At 41.5% G+C, this 22,683-nt stretch overlaps 1 protein-coding gene and 1 long non-coding RNA gene across 2 annotated transcripts in view; one reads left to right on the top strand and one right to left on the bottom strand.

Annotated features, from left to right (window-relative positions):
• Window positions 1-239: 239 nt before the first annotated feature.
• Window positions 240-17,697, bottom strand: LOC117502646. Its single transcript, XR_004558369.1, has 3 exons — window positions 17,538-17,697; window positions 13,924-13,929; window positions 240-250 (listed from the first exon to the last, which is right to left on the bottom strand). It is a non-coding gene; the product is annotated as an uncharacterized LOC117502646 (long non-coding RNA).
• Window positions 2,207-22,683, top strand: part of slc5a6a (solute carrier family 5 member 6a) — a 28,846-nt gene continuing 8,369 nt past the window's right edge. Inside the window, exons 1-8 of the mRNA XM_034161677.1 lie at window positions 2,207-2,407; window positions 13,798-14,019; window positions 14,610-14,675; window positions 19,373-19,424; window positions 19,520-19,587; window positions 20,265-20,419; window positions 21,488-21,628; window positions 21,706-21,835. Coding sequence (XP_034017568.1) covers window positions 2,282-2,407; window positions 13,798-14,019; window positions 14,610-14,675; window positions 19,373-19,424; window positions 19,520-19,587; window positions 20,265-20,419; window positions 21,488-21,628; window positions 21,706-21,835 — 960 coding nt within the window. The 5' untranslated portion in view covers window positions 2,207-2,281. The remainder of the gene's footprint in view (window positions 2,408-13,797; window positions 14,020-14,609; window positions 14,676-19,372; window positions 19,425-19,519; window positions 19,588-20,264; window positions 20,420-21,487; window positions 21,629-21,705; window positions 21,836-22,683) is intronic.

The raw sequence follows: 22,683 nt of genomic DNA, 5'->3' as shown, positions 1-22,683 counted from the left end.
ACCAATTAGCTTCTGCTAAATTTAGTTCTGCTAATTTTCAGTCCGCTAACATTTTTTTCTTTCTTTTTTTTTTTTTGCAGGCATATTGAGTAAAGTTTAGCGGTCAAGACATTTGTAAACTCTAAAATCAAATATTAGTATCTGTCGTGTGCTTTGCAGCTGGCAGGTTGCTGTGAGCACCAAACTTGTATGTTGGGTTTTACAAATAAATGTGTATTTTTCATTTGTAGAAAAAAAGACATTTGCAAAACTGAAAATTCTGTTTTGTGAAGTGTGATTCAGCGTTTGTGAATCACCGATCACATGTTGGTCGCTCTTAATACTCCCATGCAGTAGATGGCACTGTTCAATGCATTTTGACGCACAGCACATGACTTTAAAAGATATGAATGATGCAGTTGCTGTTAATGTTGGTAAACTGGAATCAGTTTTGTTTATAAAAGAAAACGGGAGTGAAAAATACCTTTATGTTTATCTCCTCTCCCACCGTCTGCATTGTCGTGTGTGATAAATAAGAATTTTTTTTTTTTTTTTTTTTTGTAGCAGCAGCAGGCAGGGTGCATAAAGACAAAAACTCTGACTCATTTGTTTTGGGTTTTTGATCGCCTTTGAATTTACTCAGGAGCTCCTGTGGTGCTTAAACTCAAAACTGGCTTATCAGTGGCTGACAGTGTACCGAGTCAATACTAAAAGTTAGCGGTAACGTTCGCTAAACTTCTTAGCGGTTTAGCGTTATAAAAGTTAACTTTTCAGTTAGCGGATTTGCGGTTATTGAAGCCAACCTTTTGGTTAGCTGTGTCCACCACTGAGTAGGACTGACAGATCAATTCAAGGTGGAATTACACCAAGGATCAGCTCTGACCCCTTTCTTGTTTGCAGTAGTGATGGACAAGATCAGACAGTCTCTATAGACTATGATGTTTGCAGATGACATTGTGATCTGTAGTGAGAGCAGGTTGAGTCTAGCTTGTAGAGGTGGAGATACACTCTGAAGAGAAAGGGAATGAAAGTCAGTTACAGAAAGGACCAAGTCAGAAGAGAACCTGGAACCTTTTGGGTGTGAGGCAGCAGTATGAATCACTGAGCACACCACATCCAGTTTAGTTTATTTTATGTATTTTTTTCCTCACAACATGGAGGGTGTAGACCTCTGAGTTACCAAACAGATGGTTTTATGTGAAGTGGAACCAGGATGAAGTGGAACAGCTCACACGTTGAGAGTGAAAACACGCCCCCTAAAGTGAGCAGTGTAAAATGACACACCTCTGATCCTCTCGTGAAAACACAGTGAGCTTCATGTTCTGTTTGGATGTAAAGTGTCCTGTAGTTTTGGGGGGTTTTGTTTCCTTCTTGATGGTGTTCTGATGATGTCAGCGGCGCTGTTTCATGTTTTCTCTCCTCAGCGGCTGTGATTGGAGGATGTGATGGTGGCGTTCCCCTCAGCTGAGCATTAGAGGTGACATCGTCTGAGCGCCCGCAGCAGCTTCCTCTGTAAATCCTCATCTTCTCACCGTAACTCTGGGCTGTTTGTCAGGAACCTCAGAGGAACCGTGTGGTTCTGCTTCACACTTTGTCCGTCTGGTTTTTCAGACAAACAGAAATTTATTTCTAATTTTTCAAAATGGTTATTTCAGGAACACAGTAAGCAGCTTTTTAGATTAACTGTTGTTTCTGAAATACGATTTTCGAATTATTGATCAAACTAGAATAAAATAAACATGGTTTGTTGTTGTTTTGGCACAAATTGGACGTGGAGCCTCTTAGACACTGATTCCTGTCATAAAAAAAGAGAAGTGCATCCAAATGGTTTTGCGCACATAATGAATAAAAAAAAGCGTTTTCTGTTGTTGTGACCCCCCCCCCCCCCACACACACACACACACACACACGTACAGGACTGCGTGTCCTCCTGAGGGACATGTTGTCATCATATCAGAAAATGTGCCAAATTCTCAGAATTGCAACAGTAACTTTTTCTCAAAGTGTCACACAACTTCAACTTTGTAATATTTCGACCACTTGATCACAATTCTGACTTTGTTTATACACTGCCCCCCCCCCCCCCCCCCCCCCCCAAAAAAAAAAGTGTGTGTGTGTGTGAGATGATTTATTGTGCGATAATTCCAGCTGGTCTGTGAATGCATCATGTTTTTTTGTTTTTTTTGTTTTAATCTGACAGTTCCTCGTCGGGAGCCGTATGGGTGACTTTGGTTTTTTGTTGTGATTGACCCGCGGCTGCACTCTGCCGGCTGTCAGCCGTCGTTCCCGCTTTAGCGCCGTCATGGGGGAGGTGGTCCAGATGCACTTCACCACGGTGGACTACGTCATCTTCGCCTTACTGCTGGTGGCCTCGGCTGGGATAGGTCTGTTCTACGCATTCAGCGGCGGCCGCCAGCGCACAACACAGGTAGAGTTTTATCACTGGAGATTTATTTATTCATTTTTCTGTGTGACACAGTATGAAAAATCACACAAAAATAATGTCTCTGGACTAGGGGTCAACTGATCAGCCTGAAATATCTGTCTCAGCCTCATTGCAGTGTCTCATTGCGTCCTATGACTGCTGGGATAGGCTCCAGCCCCCCGTGACCCTTAACTGGAGTAAACGGGTGTAGAAAATGGATGGTCGATAATCAGTATCGGTATCAGCCCTTAAAAATCCATATCGGTCGACAGACTCTTTAGATGAGCACACGTACATAAGTTTTATTATCCAGCGAAATTTACAGAGCAACCAAATATTTAAAACGCGACTTCTAACAATGTGGTTTTCATATCTGGACTTTGTCGTGGAGGAGCTGACCAGCCTTGTCATGTTGTCAGGAAGGGGCGGGGCTGTAGGTTTGAGTGGCAGCATTGTGTCAGAGCTTGACATATTCTTCACAAAACTGCCAATCGAGAAGGTCACGACACTCTGACTTTGATGAATCACAGCCGCCGCAGTGACTGTGATTAAAATAAATAAATAAATAAAAATGAAAGGACCAAGAAAATCCACACTTTTTCCAAGTTCAGAAGGAAAACTTCTAAATTTTCAATGCTGGCAGACACACCTCCACATCTGCCAGTGTAAATTAGAAATGCTTTTACATGTCTGGGTGGCATAGGATCGAGGAGACAATTAGCACAATTTGCTGTCATGATGATCTTAAAGTGAATTCTGTAACTAAAGTAAACTATCAAAGCCAGATGGCAAAGGGTTTGTCTGACTGTGCTGGAAATTATTAATCTCTCATTAACTTCTGGATTTGTTCCTAAATGTTTCAAATCTGCAGTGATTAAACCATTACTTAAGAAACCTGATCTTGACCCTAGTGTATTGAAAACTTTGCTCTAAAATTCTGGAAAAAGTGGTGTCACAGCAGCTCGTAGACTATCTTACTGAGAATAATTTATTTGAGCCGCTGCAGTCTGCTTTTAGAAAATATCATTTCACAGAGACTAAAGTGGTGAATCATCTTCTGCTTACAATGGATTCAGACATCACTACGGTTCTGGTGCTGTTAGATCTCAGCAGTGATGGGCACAGATAACCAAAAAATTAAGTTTGATAACAGATAATCAGATAACTGAAAAGTTATCTTTGATAAAGATAAAACAATAAACCACCCAAAAATGTATCGGAAGTTACAGATAACCAATATCAGATAAATTCCAATATTATCTCTGGCACATTTACAACTACTAATAAAACAAATTCAATAGCTTCTAGTAATATTAAAAGTAACAACAGACCCAAACAATGAGACCACACTTTTTTCTTTCAACATTCTGCCCCTGCTGGAAGCTCTTGCTTACTACAGCACTCCCAGCACAGAGGCACCCCGAGAGCAGCCATAAAGCCAGCTCTCTATCAATTACAATGCTCCGGTCAGGCGGAGGTCTTTTTCAAAAATAGTCATGCTGAGTTATGGTTTTGATTTATAAATAACATTAATACCGATAGAATAACTCCATTAATGTCAATTCTGTCATTTGTACGAAGTTAAAATATAACATATATCTTTTAATGTTGATTAATGCACTAATTCTGATGTTTTGTAACAAAGAGACAGATCGCAAAGGATTCTGGGTAAAAGTGCCTCTGCTAAACACTAATTGGTTCAGTCATTCATTATGTAAACCAACACGTTAATATCAATCAATCAATTTTTTTTTTTATATAGCGCCAAATCACAACAAACAGTTGCCCCAAGGCGCTTTATATTGTAAGGCAAGGCCATACAATAATGATGTAAAACCCCAACGGTCAAACGACCCCCTGTGAGCAAGCACTTGGCTACAGTGGGAAGGAAAAACTCCCTTTTAACAAGAAGAAACCTCCAGCAGAACCAGGCTCAGGGAGGGGCAGTCTTCTGCTGGGACTGGTTGGGGCTGAGGGAGAGAACCAGGAAAAAGACATGCTGTGGAGGGGAGCAGAGATCGATCACTAATGATTAAATGCAGAGTGGTGCATACAGAGCAAAAAGAGAAAGAAACAGTGCATCATGGGAACCCCCCAGCAGTCTACGTCTATAGCAGCATAACTAAGGGATGGTTCAGGGTCACCTGATCCAGCCCTAACTATAAGCTTTAGCAAAAAGGAAAGTTTGAAGCCTAATCTTAAAAGTAGAGAGGGTGTCTGTCTCCCTGATCTGAATTGGGAGCTGGTTCCACAGGAGAGGAGCCTGAAAGCTGAAGGCTCTGCCTCCCATTCTACTCTTACAAACCCTAGGAACTACAAGTAAGCCTGCAGTCTGAGAGCGAAGCGCTCTATTGGGGTGATATGGTACTACGAGGTCCCTAAGATAAGATGGGACCTGATTATTAAAAACCTTATAAGTAAGAAGAAGAATTTTAAATTCTATTCTAGAATTAACAGGAAGCCAATGAAGAGAGGCCAATATGGGTGAGATATGCTCTCTCCTTCTAGTCCCCGTCAGCACTCTAGCTGCAGCATTTTGAATTAACTGAAGGCTTTTTAGGGAACTTTTAGGACAACCTGATAATAATGAATTACAATAGTCCAGCCTAGAGGAAATAAATGCATGAATTAGTTTTTCAGCATCACTCTGAGACAAGACCTTTCTGATTTTAGAGATATTGCGTAAATGCAAAAAAGCAGTCCTACATATTTGTTTAATATGCGCTTTGAATGACATATCCTGATCAAAAATGACTCCAAGATTTCTCACAGTATTACTAGAGGTCAGGGTAATGCCATCCAGAGTAAGGATCTGGTTAGACACCATGTTTCTAAGATTTGTGGGGCCAAGAACAATAACTTCAGTTTTATCTGAGTTTAAAAGCAGGAAATTAGAGGTCATCCATGTCTTTATGTCTGTAAGACAATCCTGCAGTTTAGCTAATTGGTGTGTGTCCTCTGGCTTCATGGATAGATAAAGCTGGGTATCATCTGCGTAACAATGAAAATTTAAGCAATACCGTCTAATAATACTGCCTAAGGGAAGCATATATAAAGTGAATAAAATTGGTCCTAGCACAGAACCTTGTGGAACTCCATAATTAACTTTAGTCTGTGAAGAAGATTCCCCATTTACATGAACAAATTGTAATCTATTAGACAAATATGATTCAAACCACCGCAGCGCAGTGCCTTTAATACCTATGGCATGCTCTAATCTCTGTAATAAAATTTTATGGTCAACAGTATCAAAAGCAGCACTGAGGTCTAACAGAACAAGCACAGAGATGAGTCCACTGTCCGAGGCCATAAGAAGATCATTTGTAACCTTCACTAATGCTGTTTCTGTACTATGATGAATTCTAAAACCTGACTGAAACTCTTCAAATAGACCATTCCTCTGCAGATGATCAGTTAGCTGTTTTACAACTACCCTTTCAAGAATTTTTGAGAGAAAAGGAAGGTTGGAGATTGGCCTATAATTAGCTAAGATAGCTGGGTCAAGTGATGGCTTTTTAAGTAATGGTTTAATTACTGCCACCTTAAAAGCCTGTGGTACATAGCCAACTAACAAAGATAGATTGATCATATTTAAGATCGAAGCATTAAATAATGGTAGGGCTTCCTTGAGCAGCCTGGTAGGAATGGGGTCTAATAAACATGTTGATGGTTTGGATGAAGTAACTAATGAAAATAACTCAGACAGAACAATCGGAGAGAAAGAGTCTAACCAAATACCGGCATCACTGAAAGCAGCCAAAGATAACGATACGTCTTTGGGATGGTTATGAGTAATTTTTTCTCTAATAGTTAAAATTTTGTTAGCAAAGAAAGTCATGAACTCATTACTAGTTAAAGATAATGGAATACTCAGCTCAATAGAGCTCTGACTCTTTGTCAGCCTGGCTACAGTGCTGAAAAGAAACCTGGGGTTGTTCTTATTTTCTTCAATTAGTGATGAGTAGAAAGATGTCCTAGCTTTACGGAGGGCTTTTTTATAGAGCAACAGACTCTTTTTCCAGGCTAAGTGAAGATCTTCTAAATTAGTGAGACGCCATTTCCTCTCCAACTTACGGGTTATCTGCTTTAAGCTACGAGTTTGAGAGTTATACCATGGAGTCAGACACTTCTGATTTAAAGCTCTCTTTTTCAGAGGAGCTACAGCATCCAAAGTTGTCTTCAATGAGGATGTAAAACTATTGACGAGATACTCTATCTCCCTTACAGAGTTTAGGTAGCTACTCTGCACTGTGTTGTTATATGGCATTAGAGAACATAAAGAAGGAATCATATCCTTAAACCTAGTTACAGCGCTTTCTGAAAGACTTCTAGTGTAATGAAACTTATTCCCTACTGCTGGGTAGTCCATCAGAGTAAATGTAAATGTTATTAAAAATGATCAGACAGAAGGGAGTTTTCAGGGAATACTGTTAAGTCTTCTATTTCCATACCATAAGTCAGAACAAGATCTAAGATATGATTAAAGTGGTGGGTGGACTCATTTACTTTTTGAGCAAAGCCAATAGAGTCTAATATAGATTAAATGCAGTGTTGAGGCTGTCATTCTCAGCATCTGTGTGGATGTTAAAATCGCCCACTATAATTATCTTATCTGAGCTAAGCACTAAGTCAGACAAAAGGTCTGAAAATTCACAGAGAAACTCACAGTAACGACCAGGTGGACGATAGATAATAACAAATAAAACTGGTTTTTGGGACTTCCAATTTGGATGGACAAGACTAAGAGACAAGGTTTCAAATGAATTAAAGCTCTGTCTGGGTTTTTGATTAATTAATAAGCTGGAATGGAAGATTGCTGCTAATCCACCGCCCCGGCCCGTGCTACGAGCGTTCTGACAGTTAGTGTGACTCGGGGGTGTTGACTCATTTAAACTAACATATTCATCCTGCTGTAACCAGGTTTCTGTTAGGCAGAATAAATCAATATGTTGATCAATTATTATATCATTTACCAACAGGGACTTAGAAGAGAGAGACCTAATGTTTAATAGACCACATTTAACTGTTTTAGTCTGTGGTGCAGTAGAAGGTGCTATATTATTTTTTCTTTTTGATTTTTATGCTTAAATAGATTTTTGCTGGTTATGGTAGTCTGGGAGCAGGCACCGTCTCTATGGGGATGGGGTAATGAGGGGATGGCAGGGGAGAGAAGCTGCAGAGAGGTGTGTAAGACTACAACTCTGCTTCCTGGTCCCAACCCTGGATAGTCACGGTTTGGAGGATTTAAGAAAATTAGCCAGATTTCTAGAAATGAGAGCTGCTCCATCCAAAGTGGGATGGATGCCGTCTCTCCTAACAAGACCAGGTTTTCCCCAGAAGCTTTGCCAATTATCTATGAAGCCCACCTCATTTTTTGGACACCACTCAGACAGCCAGCAATTCAAGGAGAACATGCGGCTAAACATGTCACTCCCGGTCCGATTGGGGAGGGGCCCAGAGAAAATTACAGAGTCCGACATTGTTTTTGCAAAGTTACACACCGATTTAATGTTAATTTTAGTGACCTCCGATTGGCGTAACCGGGTGTCATTACTGCCGACGTGAATTACAATCTTACCAAATTTACGCTTAGCCTTAACCAGCAGTTTCAAATTTCCTTCAATGTCGCCTGCTCTGGCCCCCGGAAGACAATTGACTATGGTTGCTGGTGTCGCTAACTTCACATTTCTCAAAACAGAGTCGCCAATAACCAGAGTTTGATCCTCGGCGGGTGTGTCGTCGAGTGGGGAAAAACGGTTAGAAATGTGAACGGGTTGGCGGTGTACACGGGGCTTCTGTTTAGGGCTACGCTTCCTCCTCACAGTCACCCAGTCAGCCTGCTTTCCCGGCTGCTCGGGATCTGCCAGAGGGGAACTAACGGCGGCTAAGCTACCTTGGTCCGCACCGACTACAGGGGCCTGGCTAGCTGTAGAATTTTCCACGGTGCGGAGCCGAGTCTCCAATTCGCCCAGCCTGGCCTCCAAAGCTACGAATAAGCTACACTTATTACAAGTACCATTACTGCTAAAGGAGGCCGAGGAATAACTAACATTTCACACCCAGAGCAGAAAAGTGCGGGAGAGACAGGAGAAGCCGCCATGCTAAATCGGCTAAGAGCTAGTAGCTACGCTAAGCTAGCGGATTCCTAAAAACACGCAAAGTGAATAATGTGTAAATAATTTAGAGGTGATTCAGCAGAATGAGTGCTTTAGTTAAGGCACGTAAAGATTACACTGGGAAACAAATCGTAATCTAGATAACTAGATCAATCTAACTGCGCAGATTAAACAGCTAACAGATACAGAAAAACACCGCTGTGCTCCGGAACAGGAAGTGATACAATACCGCAGTGAGAGCCAACCACCAGTAGAGGCAAGCAAGAGATGATGTTTGAGTCATAAAATATGACATCTGTCGTGTGTTGGTGCTTAAAGATAAATGTGCTTTTGTAAAATATTCCATTTTTTTATTTGTAAAAACAGGCATTTTTACGGAGCCCTGCAAGTGTCATCTCAAAATGTTTTGCATGTGGAGAGAACGTGTGCACATTTTATGATGTTGTAAAACGTGCTTTACACTGTGCGAGATGATTTTTCATGCAGGAATTTTTTGGACTGAGTTTCAGGTTAATCGTGCGTCCTGCATCGTGTAGTGTACGTGGAGTATCAAGCTGCGGTCAACATCTGATGACCACCTCCTGATCACCGATCGTATGGTCTAATGAGAATCAAACCTGTTTGATATTATTGTGGTCAGCGGTCGTTAGGGTTTCCTGCTGCTGAAAGCTACAAGCAGCATTATTATTATTATTATTTTGCTGTTGTTTTGTTTTTAAACTTCATTTGTAAAAAAAAAAAAAAAAGCCATTTGCAAAGCCAAAAAGTTGATTTGACAATCATCTGATATAACCAGGGTCAAAATAAATAGAACACTGCCATCTACTGGTTCCCAGATGCTTAGTACTTAGGGCGAATACTGCCATGAACACTACTGGCCACAGTAGAGGCCTTGAAAACAAAATTCCAGATAATCCCTGTCTGCTACATTTAAAATGCGTGGAATTTAACAAATGCAAATATAAAACCAACGTCTATAAACGCAGAGAATATATTCAAGAGTTTTAGGCGCTAGAGTTTAATGCTGTTGTCCGTGGAGCCTGAACAGAGTGTCTGAAATGCATTTGTCCTTTCGTGACGTACTGAGATTACATCATCGTACCCATAATGCACTGCGGGGCAGAGCATGTGCTCACAAAACCTTAAAAATTAGCACATTACTTTAAAACTAAAACATATATCTGATATTTTCACTTTCTAAAACTTCAGACATGACAGTAATTTTAAATAACTTGTCCAAAATTAGTTTGGTTAAAATTTGAACCATAAGTTAAAAATGTATGCCTCTAGATGACTTAGGTGATATTGCCAGCATATCAATATGGTGTTAAAGGAAATGTTTTTTGTTTTTTGGGGCTGTTTCTCCTTTGTCTGCAGAGGATTGAGATGCTTTTCATACAAGCAGTTCTCTTCTGTTTGCAGAGGTTATAATTGTGTATCTGTTACAAAACGTTTAACAGGTGGATGCTGAACTGATTTTAAATTAAAAAATGCTTGTCGCTGTTCAGCTTTGTTTATCGGTTTAAAAAGTTATTGGACAAAAATTAATCGAAGATAATTGATCTGATAATGGTTTTTAAAGTTATCTAAAAAGATAATCCGATAATGAAAACATTATCTGCGATAATTATCTATTATCGGAAGTGAGCCCACTACTGGATCTCAGTGCTGCATTTGATACAGTGGATCATCATATTCTACTCGATAGGCTGAAGAATCATTTTGGGATTACTGGGAGTGCCCTTGCGTGGCTGATGTCATACATGACCAGTCATTCTCACTGTCTTTTCTACAGTAACACTACCTCTAACCTTTGTGACATGAAATTTGGTGTTTTGGGATTACCTTTCAAGTCAACAGACACACAACAGAGGTCTGGACGGCTTTGCTTGAGCTGCTGCCCTGGTGACCCGACTCCGGATAAAGCGGAAGAAAATGGATGGATGGATGGATTACCTTTGCGTCAGTGAGAAGCTGGATGTCTAGAAACTTCCTACTTTTAAACTCTGATAAGACTGAAATGATGGTTCTTGGTCCAGTGAGACATCGGCATCAATTTGACCAGTTAACGCTCAGCCTAGGCTCATGTGTCATACATCACACTGACAAAGTGAGGAACCATGGGGTGATGTTTGATCCTACATTGTCCTTTGACCTCCACATTACAGATATTACTAGGACTGCTTTCTTCCACCTGTGAAATATAGTGAAGATTCGTCCCATCCTGTCTACGGCTGATGCTGAGACCCTGATTCATGCGTTTGTCTCTTCTAGATTGGACTACTGCAATGTTCTATTTTCTGGTTTACCACAGTCCAGCATTAGGGCTCTCCAATTGGTTCCAAATGCTGCAACCAGACTTTTGACATGAAGCAGAAAGTTTGACCACATTACACCCATTTTGGCATCTCTTCACTGTCTTCCTGTCCCAGTGAGATCAGATTTTAAGGAAAATTGTTCATGGACTGGCACCTCCCTTCCTAGCTAACCTAATTAAACCCTACGTACCGGCCCGGGCTTTGTGTTCTCAGGGTGCAGGACTACTTGTGTCCTAGGGTGAATAAAAAGTCTGCGGGTCACAGAGCTTTCTCTTATCGTGCCCCTGTTCTGTGGAATGATCTCCCTGCATCAATAAAACAGTCAGATTCTGTGGAGACTTTCAAGTCCAGACTTAAGATGCACTTATTCTCCTTTTTGTATGGCTAGCATATTGACATAGTACTACTTGTTACTATGCTTTTTACTCTTTTAAATTCATTTTAGTAGTCAACAGAGCGTGCTGCGACCTCAACTTTATCTAAAGTCTGGGTCTGTTAGTGAAGTTTAAGGCTAGTGGCCGGCGATCACCTTAGTATTTCTTCTGTTTTTCTTGTTGTTTAATGCTGACAAATTATACTGTATTTGTTGTCTTTCTGATGCCTGATTCTGTTTTTTCTCTCTCTGCTCCATCCAGAGATGGGTGTGGCATCTGTTTCTGTAACCCTCCTGTCCTGTGCACCGACAACATTTCCTGTATAATTGTTTTGTCAGTTGTGTCTGTATCATGGCCCAAGCAGAGGGTCGCCCCTTTGAGTCTGGTCTGCTTGAGGTTACTTCCTCAGATCATCAGAGGGAGTTTTTTCTTACCACTGTCATCTGTGTTCTTGCTCTGGGGGTTAGTAAAGTTAGACCGTGCTTGTGTGAAGCACCTTGAGGCAACTTTGTTGTGATTTGGCACCATATAAATGAAAATAAATTTAAATTTGTTGCAGAGACACCTTAAACTCCTAACATAGGTGCAGTCATGACTACAGACACCTGAATGATTTTATACCTAACAAATTCTAATTCATGATGTCATCAGCCAAAAAAACATGACTCATCTACCATCTGGTGACTCCTGGTTAAATTTGCTACAGTATTAAACAAGGAATCCAGGATTATTCTTATTTATCAATTTTAAATAATAAAAAAAAGAGTCTGATAGATGAGGTCAGTTTTTGTGCTCAAACTGTGAAAGAAGTTTAGGATCAAGAAGATGTGAAATTCAGGTTTTCACTTACGTAAAAATGGTAATTTAATTTTGTGTCTAAGCTTTTTAATTTCAATATGAAGAAACTGTGCAGAAACAGTTTCACGGTAACAGACGTCCAAAGTCTTTATGATGTCAAACATGACATCATAAAGGCCTTAGCCAGTGTGAAAAGAAGCTTCATAAGTTTATTGTGTAACATCAGCACAATAATTAGATGTTTACTTTATATGTCAGGTGCATGAGATGAAGGTCAGGGAGCATCGGGACCTCCACCACCGTCCAGAACTGGTAACCACTCAGGCAGACAGCTGGCAGACATCAGAGCCAACGTTCTCAGCTCCTTAAAGAGCCCAGAACTGTTACAGAGACGTGCACATTGTGCACGTCGGCTTCTCAGGATGACATCAGTGACGTCGGTGCAGACAAAGAACTCCCACATTCCAACAGAGTCACTTATTGTGTCCGTGTGTTTGCAGACTCCTATGAGACGGTCTGATGTTGAAGTCCAGTTAGGTTACAACTGAGATGCCGAGCGGAGGACCCGAGTCCCGAACAGCCGGCAGCAAGTCTGTGATCGGAGTCACAAACTACACTGAACAAAAGGATTAACACTTTAAATTTTAAAATATATTTTATGAAGGGTGCAGTCAAAGATTCCGTTTTGTGTTCTGTCACTACAACAGGTTGACTTGTGTTATTTTTAATGCAAAGATTTGTTTGGACACGTGAACGTTGGCCACGCCCTTTTTGAGACCTCGCGCCCTCCGGACAGGTGTGGCATGTTTGTAGAGCTTTTGAAAGAACATGAGCAATAAATACTCAGACAGTCCTCGACGATAAGAGGCCACTCCAAAAAGTCCCAACGTGTCAGATGACACAAGTCACGAGGGAGCTGCTTGAGACACAGGTGATGTGTGACCACCCCGGCTCAGGGTTGGGTTCTCTGGATCCTCCAGAAGAGTGGGACAAAGTTCCACAGACCAAAAGTTGAACTTTGTCAGATCCCCGTGCAGGAGATGGATCACACTGTGACCCGAGACCTCACAAGATGATGTGCATTTTGATACCCCCCCGCCTTGTAATAAACCTCGTTTGAGATCCTCGTTGAGACATCCGGAAGCAGAAACACCTCTAATCATCTGTGTGAAATTGAACAATAAGGCATTTTTATATATTATATATTTTTATGTTGACTGAACTCAGAATCAAACAGATCGACTTCAGTCACTGACAGAAAAAAAAAATATATCACTCACTGCTGTAAGTGTGTCTGTTGACTTTAAAACTGCTGCCGTAAAACCACTTCTGAAGAAACCCAGTCTGGGTCTGGGTTTGATGTGGTGTCCTGTCCAGGGTGCAAAGACCCCCCCAGTGTGACCCCTGACTGGAGTAAGCAGGTAGAAGATTGATGGATGGAGAAATAAGAAATATTGATGATTTTATCACAGCAGCAGAGACTCACCTTCATATCGCCCAAATTCCAAAGTGAGGCTTGTTTTTAAGTGACAGTTAAAACTGTTTAATATCAGATTCATCCAGCTTTTAAATCAGACACCAGTTTGACATTAAAACTGTGCTGTTGGTGTTAAATAACTTATCAATTAAAACAGAAAAGGAGCATCATCATGTTTGAGAAACTGGAACAGATCAATCTGTTGAATTGATTTTTGTCTAAAAAAAAAAAACCCAGACTGCTTAAATGTGGAATCTTTTTTTTTTTTTTTTTTTTTTTTTTTTTTTTTTTTTAACCCTGATGTTGTCAGGAGTTCCTGATGGCAGATCGGTCCATGAGCTGCCTGCCCGTGTCTCTGTCTCTGCTCGCCACCTTCCAGTCGGCTGTGGCCATCCTGGGAGCTCCGTCTGAGATCTACACTTTGGGACCCCAGTACTGGTTCCTGGGCTGCTCCTACTTCTTGGGCCTGCTGATCCCAGCTCACATCTTCATCCCCGTCTTCTATCGGCTGCGGCTGTCCAGCGCCTACGAGGTACTTACTGTCTGTGAGATGTTTCCTCTTGTTAACTGACTTTGAGTCTGTGCACGCCGTGAGATCACCGTGTTACAGAGGCGCTCGCTCTGGATTTGTCCATGTTTTAGTTAGTTTTAACTGTATGGGGGGAAAAAAGCAAACCTCCTAAATATTTATGTATTTGACAGTCAGAAACAACCAAACTTGTGCGGTGGATTTGGTAGTCGGAGCGTCTGATTTCATGAAATTACTGAAGATAAGGTCTTCATTTTCAGACCTGATCTTCATATCGGTTATCAGAAAACCTGCACGTGACATCATACAGTCTGTGGTGAAGACAGACTCTGTAATTAATCCTGTCAGAGTGTCTGTCTGTCTGTCAGGTCGCACTGAGGTCATTTGGATCCAGATTAATTGTCATCTTGGCAGGTGTGAAGAAATCGAAGCGCGTTTGTCTGCCAATGAATTCCAGGTTTCTTATTTTTCTGTCCTTGTAGCATGGCCTGTGGGGGCGCTGTTTCACCAAGATACAAAATCTTGGAGGTCGCTGAGATGTTGAGGTTGAATATTTAATCCGACTTTTCTGTCCTTTCTTTTCTCTTCAACAGTATTTGGAGCTGCGCTTTAATAAGACGGTTCGGATCTGTGGGACTGTGACCTTCATCTTTCAGATGGTAAATCTGTTTTTGGAGCTTTAAGCAGCTTTGTCTCATTTCTACATTAGTTTGTAGAATTAAAATTAAATAAATGACTCATCAGTTTGGATCAGAAATAAACTAATTTGGCAGTGACCACAATAACAGTGTACAAATACTGAATACATGTGTTTAAAGTCTTAAACAGGCATCTTTTACACAACCAACATAATAAACACAAAAATAAAAAGTTTAAAGGAAACAATGATGGAATCAATTGTTCCTTCTGCCCATTTTAATCTTGAAGCCATTAATTCATTTTCTGTGCCCACTTATTCTAGTTAAGGGTCAAGGGGGCGGGGCTTATTCCAGCAGTTACAGGGTGAGAGGCATGTTCACCCTGGATAGAACACCAGCCTATCACAGGGCTACATATAGACTGACAATACATATTCACACTCAAGACTGTGGTCAGTTTAGAGTCAATCAATCAATTTTATTTATATAGCGCCAAATCACAACAACACAGTGCCCCAAGGCGCTTTATATTGTAAGGCAAGGCCATACAATAATTATGTAAAACCCCAACGGTCAAAACGACCCCCTGTGAGCAAGCACTTGGCGACAGTGGGAAGGAAAAACTCCCTTTAACAGGAAGAAACCTCCAGCAGAACCAGGCTCAGGGAGGGGCAGTCTTCTGCTGGGACTGGTTGGGGCTGAGGGAGAGAACCAGGAAAAAGACATGTTGTGGAGGGGGAGCAGAGATCGATCACTAATGATTAAATGCAGAGTGGTGCATACAGAGCAAAAAGAGAAAGAAAACACTCAGTGCATCATGGGAACCCCCCAGCAGTCTAAGTCTATAGCAGCATAACTAAGGGATGGTTCAGGGTCACCTGATCCAGCCCTAACTATAAGCTTTAGCAAAAAGGAAAGTTTTAAGCCTAATCTTAAATGTAGAGAGGGTATCTGTCTCCCTGATCTGAATTGGGAGCTGGTTCCACAGGAGAGGAGCCTGAAAGCTGAAGGCTCTGCCTCCCATTCTACTCTTACAAACCCTAGGAACTACAAGTAAGCCTGCAGTCTGAGAGCGAAGCGCTCTATTGGGGTGATATGGTACTATGAGGTCCCTAAGATAAGATGGGACCTGATTATTCAAAACCTTATAAGTAAGAAGAAGAATTTTAAATTCTATTCTAGAATTAACAGGAAGCCAATGAAGAGAGGCCAATATGGGTGAGATATGCTCTCTCCTTCTAGTCCCCGTTAGTACTCTAGCTGCAGCATTTTGAATTAACTGAAGGCTTTTCAGGGAACTTTTAGGACAACCTGATAATAATGAATTACAATAGTCAAGCCTAGAGGAAATAAATGCATGAATTAGTTTTTCAGCATCACTCTGAGACAAGACCTTTCTAATTTTAGAGATATTGCGTAAATGCAAAAAAGCAGTCCTACATATTTGTTTAATATGCGCTTTGAATGACATATCCTGATCAAAAATGACTCCAAGATTTCTCACAGTATACTAGAGGTCAGGGTAATGCCATCCAGAGTAAGGATCTGGTTAGACACCATGTTTCTAAGATTTGTGGGGCCAAGTACAATAACTTCAGTTTTATCTGAGTTTAAAAGCAGGAAATTAGAGGTCATCCATGTCTTTATATCTGTAAGACAATCCTGCAGTTTAGCTAATTGGTGTGTGTCCTCTGGCTTCATGGATAGATAAAGCTGGGTATCATCTGCGTAACAATGAAAATTTAAGCAATGCTGTCTAATAATACTGCCTAAGGGAAGCATGTATAAAGTGAATAAAATTGGTCCTAGCACAGAACCTTGTGGAACTCCATAATTAACTTTAGTCTGTGAAGAAGATTCCCCATTTACATGAACAAATTTTAATCTATTAGATAAATATGATTCAAACCACCGCAGCGCAGTGCCTTTAATACCTATGGCATGCTCTAATCTCTGTAATAAAATTTTATGGTCAACAGTATCAAAAGCAGCACTGAGGTCTAACAGAACAAGCACAGAGATGAGTCCACTGTCTGAGGCCATAAGAAGATCATTTGAGTGACCAGGTCACCTGTGCAGCAGGTTGGGATGATAAAGGATGCAGATGGTAATGTACTGACAAGTTGTGGAGGGTGAGAGAGAAGGCTGGATGATGTTTACAGAATGAATCGGGATGTGCAAGGGATTAGTGAGGATGAAGAATGGACAGGCAGTTGGCCCTGATGACATTCCAGTGCAGGCATGGAAATTTTTTTTACAGATGGCAGGTGATGTTTGCGCACACACACACACACACACACACACCAGATTGTTTAAAAAAAATCTTTTAAAGTGAGGGGATGGATGTCTGAGGAGTGGAGATGAAGTGTGCTAGTTCTGATTTTTAAAGACAAGGGTCATGTGCAGAGCTGCAGTAACTACAGAGGCATAAAGCTGATCAGCCACAGCATGAAGTTATGGGAAAGAGTAGCAGAAGCTAGGCTTAGAAAACAGGTGAAGATCTGTGAGCAGCAATATGGTTTCATGCCGAGAAAGAGCACTACAGATGCAATGTTTGCGCTGAGAATACTGTTGGAGAAGTACAGAGAAGACCAACAAAAGTTAAGGCAGTGTGTTTGTGGATTTAGAGGAGGCTTATTTGTGGTATTGTATGAGGATGCCTGGAGTGGCAGAGAAGTATGTGAGGGTAGTGCAGGACATGTATAAGGATAGTGTGACAGCGGTAAGATGCACAGTAGGAATGACAGACTCACTCAAGGTGGAGGTGGGATTAGACCAAAGATCAGCTCTGAGTCAGTTACAGAAAGGACCAGGTCAGAAAGGAACCTGGAACCTTCTCGCTGTGAGGCAGCAGTATGAACCACTGTGCTCTGTTCTCTAAACATGAAGCTGTCTCCCTCCCTCTGTCTCGCTGTCTCTTTAGAATGCTGAAACAATAAACAAGGGATGTTTAAGTATGGTTGTGAGTACTGGCAATTTTTGGGGGGAGGGGGCATATGACAGACTCTGAACTTTCAGATCTGATGTTACGAGCCCTGACGAGGCAGCAGTGTGTCCCGCTGTATGTCTGAGTGCCGTTTGCTTTTCATGTACCATTTTTGACAACGGAGTGCATTTCTGAAAATAAATAAAAGTACTTAATTTAGTCATATTTGGAGTCAGTTTGGGTAAATTGTTGCACCCAGAACTTTGCAAACAATTTATTTCTGCTCTTTATACGAGGTCTGTCCATAAAGTATCGGTCCTTTTTATTTTTTTCAAAAACTATATGGATTTCATTCATATGTTTTTACGTCAGACATGCTTGAACCCTCGTGCGCATGCGTGAGTTTTTCCACGCCTGTCGGTGACGTCATTCGCCTGTGAGCACTCCTTGTGGGAGGAGTCGTCCAGCCCCTCGTCGGAATTCCTTTGTCTGAGAAGTTGCTGAGAGACTGGCGCTTTGTTTGATCAAAATTTTTTCTAAACCTGTGAGACACATCGAAGTGGACATGGTTCGAAAAATTAAGCTGGTTTTCAGTGAAAATTTTAACGGCTGATGAGAGATTTTGAGGTGACACTGTCGCTTTAAGGACTTCCCACAGTGCGAGATGTCGCACAGCGCTCTCAGGCGGCGTCGTCAGCCTGTTTCAAGCTGAAAACCTCCACATTTCAGGCTCTATTGATCCAGGACGTCGTGAGAGAACAGAGAAGTTTCAGAAGAAGTCGGTTTCAGCATTTTATCCGGATATTCCACTGTTAAAGGAGATTTTTTTAATGAAAGACGTGCGGATGGGTCAGCCGCCGCGACGCTCCGCCACAGGAAAAACACCTCTGTTGGAAGCCTTAAGGACAAGTTGGAACATGCCCAGCTGTTAAACAATTTCTCATATACTCACTCCACTGAAAGCCATCAAAAGCCGCCTGGATTTTACAAATGGTTATCAACACGGAGGTGTTTTTCCTGTGCCGCCGCTCCGCGCCGGCTGCGTCCCGACGCACGGACCCGTCCGCACGTCTTTCATTAAAAAAATCTCCTTTAACAGTGGAATATCCGGATAAAATGCTGAAACCGACTTCTTCTGAAACTTCTCTGTTCTCTCACGACGTCCTGGATCAATAGAGCCTGAAATGTGGAGGTTTTCAGCTTGAAACAGGCTGATGACGGCGCCTGAGAGCCCAGTGCGGCGTCTCGCACTGTGGGAAGTCCTTAAAGCGACAGAATCACCTCAAAATCTCTCATCAGCCGTTAAAATTTTCACTGGAAACCAGCTTAATTTTTCGAACCGTGTCCACTTCGATGTGTCTCACAGGTTTAGAAAAAATTTTGATCAAACAAAGCGCCAGTCTCTCAGCAACTTCTCAGACAAAGGAATTCTGACGAGGGGCTGGACGACTCCTCCCACAAGGAGTGCTCACAGGCGAATGACGTCACCGACAGGCGTGGAAAAACTCACGCATGCGCACGAGGGTTCATGCATGTCTGACGTAAAAACATATGAATGAAATCCATATAGTTTTTGAAAAAAATAAAAAGGACCTATACTTTATTGACAGACCTTGTAATTAAAGTTAAGTCCTTTCTTGCCTAAATGATGTTTCTGAATTCATGATATGTTAAATATGAATTAAACTCAAATCAAAACTGCATTTTTTAATTTGTCTTATACAGGTTTTTTAATTGCAGTTTTAAAACTATTCTGAGATGATAAATAAGCTGCTGATCTGTGTCCTTCCAGGTTATTTATATGGGCGTGGTTCTGTATGCGCCGGCCTTGGCCCTGAATGCAGGTAAAGACTTTAGTCTTCACTTCATTAGTCTGCTCTGAAATGAACTTAAATTATTGCATCTATGAATCTGTTTACTGCTGTTTGTTGACTTGCAGTGACTGGCTTTGACCTGTGGGGGGCAGTGTTGGCGATGGGATTGGTGTGCACTCTGTACACGGCTCTGGTGAGTCCCGACTCTGCCTTCAATAAATTGACTTTTTCAGAAAAATATCAATAGTTTCTTGTTAAAAAAGATGAAGTGTAACAGAATGTTTTCAAACTTTTATGCTGGAGGAAATAGGAAAACGGAGAAAAGAAAGTCTACGTTGGAATCAAACCAATAAACAAACCACACCGGCTTCGGAACCAATGACCTGGTCAAACTCTCTTCTGTCAGTCGTCCTGTAAATGGGGGGGGGGGAGGTTGGTGTGAGGAAGGTCATAGAAAGTTGTTTTTGTCTGTTGCACCGTGAGTCATAGTTTCACGGTGGATCGGTGCAGAGAAAGATTTAAAGTCCAGGAAACGGGTCAGATCTAGGTTCAAGTCTCCGATTGGCTTCTGGTAATTTCTTTTTAAGAAAATCCTTCTGTTCCTCGAAGTTGTACAACTGATGAAGCAGCAGTCGAAGTTTGACTGAAAACGGCTACAGAAGCCTATAACTGTCAGTGTGTCTTGGTGGCTTCCCTTCGTTGAGAACTGCCTCCTCCAGACAGACTTACAGTACAGTACCAAACTGTTTTCATTCATTAATGATTGAAGGAAATGAAGTCTGAGATTGAGCCCCCCCCCCCCGGTCCACTAGTTAGTAGCGTTGATCATGTTGAGATGTAAAACCGGTCTGTGTGTGTTTGTGTTTCCAGGGAGGCCTGAAGGCGGTGATTTGGACAGACGTGTTTCAGACGGTGGTCATGTTTGCAGGTCAGCTGGCGGTCATTGTGGTCGGAGCCCATCAGGCGGGCGGCATTGCTGAGGTCTGGAAGAAAGCCATTAACGGCAGCCGCATCGCCGGCCTGGAGTGAGTCCAGTCAGAAATAACTATTTAGGAAGTCGGTTCAAGGTCATATTGAGAAGTGAAGTTAATGAATTATTCAAATGAAGAATCTGTTTTAGATCCAACAGAAAACTTATTTCATATAAAATCTCATGACTGCAGCTTGTTTATCTGTTTGTTTGTTTGTTTGTTTGTTAGCAGAAAAACTGATCATAGTGTAGAATCCGGCTGAGACATGAACACACATCATTTAGGGGAGGATAACTCACCTGGTCTACACGAATATGACCCCAATGAACAACTTGGGACATGTGCCAAAATCTATCTGGGACCAACAGTCTGAAAGTGACCACGCCCCTTTTAAAAAGTGACCACGCCCCCTTTTCCATTCCAAGTGTTACTTCAAATACAGCTGTATTTTCTAAACTGCAGCAGCTACAGATTTTCCAAGGTACTCGAAATGTTCAGAACGACCAGAACATGTTTGGGAGGGTCAGAGAAGAGTGTAATATTTCTATTTTGATATTTAAAGAGAAAATGGCTAAAATAAGTGGGTCAACTTAATTAAATCGAAAGAAAAGAAACATGTGCCAAATATAATGAAATGTTCTTTTCAGTCATACTGATCAATGGACTATTGATTTAAAGTCCAAAACAAAACTTGTTTCTTTAGCAGACAGTAGTATGTAGAGATCTTAAATGTTTTAAAGATCATCAGGGAAACTTGCCAACAGCCCAGAAAGTTTAAGTTACTAAATATGTGATGATTCCAGACAGTCTGTAGCTTGTTTGATTGACCTCATGTTTTCTGCACAAATACACTTTTGAATTCTGCCTCTTAGCTGTTTCTGTAGAGGTGCAGGACTCGGAGGTGCAGTGAAAAATTATTCTACAGTGAGAGGAAAAAACAACCAAACTGATGGCACCAAAGGTTCAATATATAACCCCCCCCCCCCAATTTGTTTTTGTTGTTTAATTTCGTGTTGGCAGTTTCCTGGGCGTGACCACAGTTGGTCATTTGGACCAATGAGGACTCTCGGCTGCACAGTCATGGAATTTAAATGTGCTTTGAACTTTTGCTAAATCCTGTAGCTTGAACCCTGACCCGCTGGAGCGCCACACATTCTGGACCTTGGGTGTGGGCGGAGTCTTCCTCATGCTGGCCCTGTACGGGGTTAATCAGGCTCAGGTCCAGAGGTACCTCAGCTCCCGCAGCGAGAAAGAAGCCATCATGTAAGGCTGATGACAACACTGCACCCTGAAGAGTTACTGGTGGTGTTTTGTCACTTATTTGGAATCCGTCCTTTCAGGTCGTGCTACGTTGTTTTCCCGTGCCAGCAGATCGTGCTGTGTTTGGGTTGTCTGATGGGTCTAGTCATGTTTGCCCGTTACGGCGAGGAGAGTCCCCTGGACAAAGGCTACGTCAGATCCAACGACCAGGTGAGGCATGCAGACGGCGCGTTTCCCCGACCTCACCCACTTTACTGCAGAGCAACAATATTCTTCATTTAATTCCTGACTGTTCAGCTTCGGGGAGTTTCTCAGCAAATACAGTCGGCTTCTGACAGAAGAGGTGTGATGTCACAAAGCATGTCTGTGATGTCATTTGAAAGGCAGTAAAACTTCAGGAAATGTGCTCATTTAGTTTGTGACAAAACCTCAAAACAGACACAGTTGATCATATTAAGAAAAATAATTTTGGGCTTTTTGTGTCGTCTACGCTCAAAGTTACAACATTAGAGATAAAATACAGACATGATGGTAAACCTTTATGTGTCAGACGGACACACCGGGACGAGATGACGGGTTCATATTTATCACCTTAAACAAGTTTTAAAGATACAAATTGTTCCACTTAATCTAATAATAATAATTCATCTGAAATACAGCGACTCTATCACTGACAAAATTATACTGTGAATTTCAGTGTAATAAATTTTAATCAACTTTAACGCGCTTTTTAATTAAAAACTTTAAATTAGCATGATGTTGTTGACTCCAACCTGGCAAAGAATTTTTTTTTTTTTTTTTTTTTTTGGAAAGGAAATTACTTTTTTCTCTGAACGTCCAGACTGATCGTCTTCACGGGTCAATATGTGTTAAAGGTCACACAGATGGCCACGCCCACCAGTATCAACTGCATTATGAAACTTTGACTTCAAGTGAAAGTTGTGATGTCATTGATACCACACACACAAAGCTGTGATGTCACAGTTATTATGGCGTGATGGAAAAATAAAATTAATTTAGAAATCACACTTTCTGATTGCCAGCCTCATGGAGCCTCT

Source organism: Thalassophryne amazonica, chromosome 21 (assembly GCF_902500255.1).
Source record: "Thalassophryne amazonica chromosome 21, fThaAma1.1, whole genome shotgun sequence".
NCBI lineage: Eukaryota > Metazoa > Chordata > Actinopteri > Batrachoidiformes > Batrachoididae > Thalassophryne > Thalassophryne amazonica.
The sequence above is the reverse complement of the archived record's forward strand: the minus strand, read 5'-3'. Positions and strand labels throughout refer to the sequence as shown.